Source organism: Malurus melanocephalus, unplaced genomic scaffold, assembly GCF_030028575.1.
Source record: "Malurus melanocephalus ecotype Western Australia unplaced genomic scaffold, MMel_1.1 scaffold_3402, whole genome shotgun sequence".
Lineage (NCBI taxonomy): Eukaryota > Metazoa > Chordata > Aves > Passeriformes > Maluridae > Malurus > Malurus melanocephalus.
This window is the reverse complement of record NW_026626634.1, coordinates 1-1,871: the sequence shown is the minus strand read 5'-3', so window position 1 is coordinate 1,871 and position 1,871 is coordinate 1. Positions and strand designations below refer to the sequence as shown.

General features: G+C 66.1%; 1 protein-coding gene across 1 annotated transcript; it reads left to right on the top strand.

The window, feature by feature from the left end:
• Positions 1-6: 6 nt before the first annotated feature.
• On the top strand, positions 7-1,839 carry ECSIT (ECSIT signaling integrator; the record flags this gene model as incomplete). Its single annotated transcript, XM_057389081.1, has 2 exons — positions 7-392; positions 1,616-1,839. Coding segments are annotated over exons 1-2 (390 nt in total), but the record flags the coding sequence as incomplete, so codon positions are not given.
• Positions 1,840-1,871: the final 32 nt, after the last annotated feature.

Sequence of the window (1,871 nt, the reverse complement as noted above, 5' to 3'; positions counted from 1 at the left end):
TCCATTGCGGCGCCTCCGCTTCCACAAGACGCGCGAGGAGCACGAAGACCCCGGCGATGGTGACAGCAGCGGTGACAGCAGCGGTGACAGTGACAACAGCGGTGACAGCAGTGACAGCCGAGCCCCCCGCGGCCCCGCGGCGTTCCGGGCGGCTCTGCGGGAGCTGTCGCGGTCCCCCCCGGGCCGCGGGGGCCGCCTGGCGCTGGTGGAGGCGGCGCTGGCGGCGATGCCGGCGCTGGGCGTGGAGCGCAGTGTGGCCGCTTACAACGGGCTCCTGGGGCTCCTTCCCCGCGGGCCMTGGGTGCCCCGGGGGCCCGTGCAGCGCCTGCTGTTCCCCTTCCCGCGGCAGCAGGAGTGCGGCCTGCAGGTGCTGGAGCAGATGGAGCGATACGGTGCGTGGGGACACGGGGACAGCCAGGTCACCCTGTCACCCGTGTCACCCCTGCTTTGGCATGTGCCTGCTGTGTCCCCTGTCCCCTCAAGTGTTCCTCGTGTTCTTTGTGTCCCCCGTGTCATCATCGGTACCTGCGCACCGTCCCCAGCGTCCCCACATCACCTGTCCACCCCAATGTCCCCATGTCCCCCATGTCCCCCATGTCCCCTGTCACTGCAATGTTCCCAATGTTCCCAATGTCCCCAATGTCCCCGCTGTCCCCCATGTCCCCAGGTGTCACCCACGACGCCGACACGCAGCTCCTGCTGCTGTCACCCCATTGTGCCCCTGTCCCCAGTATCCCCAATGTCCCCAGGTGTCACCCCGGACGCTGACACGCGTTTCCTGCTCCTGTCACCCCAATGTCCCCACTGTCCCCGCTGTCCCCAGGTGTCACCCCGGACGCTGACACGCGTTTCCTGCTGCTGTCACTATAATGTCCCCACTGTCCCCGCTGTCCCCAGGTGTCACCCCGGACGCTGACACCCGTTTCCTGCTGCTGTCACTATAATGTCCCCAATGTCCCCAGGTGTCACCCCAGACGCTGACACCCGTTTCCTGCTGCTGTCACCCCAATGTCCCAATGTCCCCGCTGTCCCCAGGTGTCACCCCTGACGCTGACACGCGTTTCCTGCTGCTGTCACTGCAATGTCCCCAATGTCCCCAGGTGTCACCCCTGACGCTGACACGCGTTTCCTGCTGCTGTCACCCCAATATTCCAATGTCCCCAATGTCCTCAGGTGTCACCCCGGACGCTGACACGTGTTTCCTGCTGCTGTCACTGTAATGTCCCCATGTCCCCGCTGTCCCCAGGTGTCACCCCAGACGCTGACACGCATTTCCTGCTGCTGTCACTGTAATGTCTCCATTGTCCCCGCTGTCCCCAGGTGTCACCCCAGACGCTGACACGCGTTTCCTGCTGCTGGCGGTGTTTGGCCCGCGCAGCCGCCCCGTGTCACCCCAATGTCCCTCATGCCCCCAATATCCCCAATGTCCCCCATGTCCCCATGTCCCCGCTGTCCCCAGGTGTCACCCCTGACGCTGACACGCATTTCCTGCTGCTGTCACCCCAATGTCCCCATGTCCCCGCTGTCCCCAGGTGTCACCCCGGACGCTGACACCCGTTTCCTGCTGCTGTCACCCCAATGTCCCCACTGTCCCCAATGTCCCCACTGTCCCCAGGTGTCACCCCCGATGCCGACACGCGTTTCCTGCTGCTGGCGGTGTTCGGCCCGCGCAGCCGCCCCGTTCGGAAGGTGCAGCGGATGATGTTTTGGCTGCCGCGATTTCGTCACCTGGACCCGCACCCTCTGCCTGTCCCTCTGCCACCCCCCGGGGTGGCCATGGCCCAGCTGGGGCTGCGCCGCATCGCCGGGGACCCCGGGGCCACCGTCACCGTCATGCAGGTGGGGACACGGCCGGGGGGTTGGGGACACAG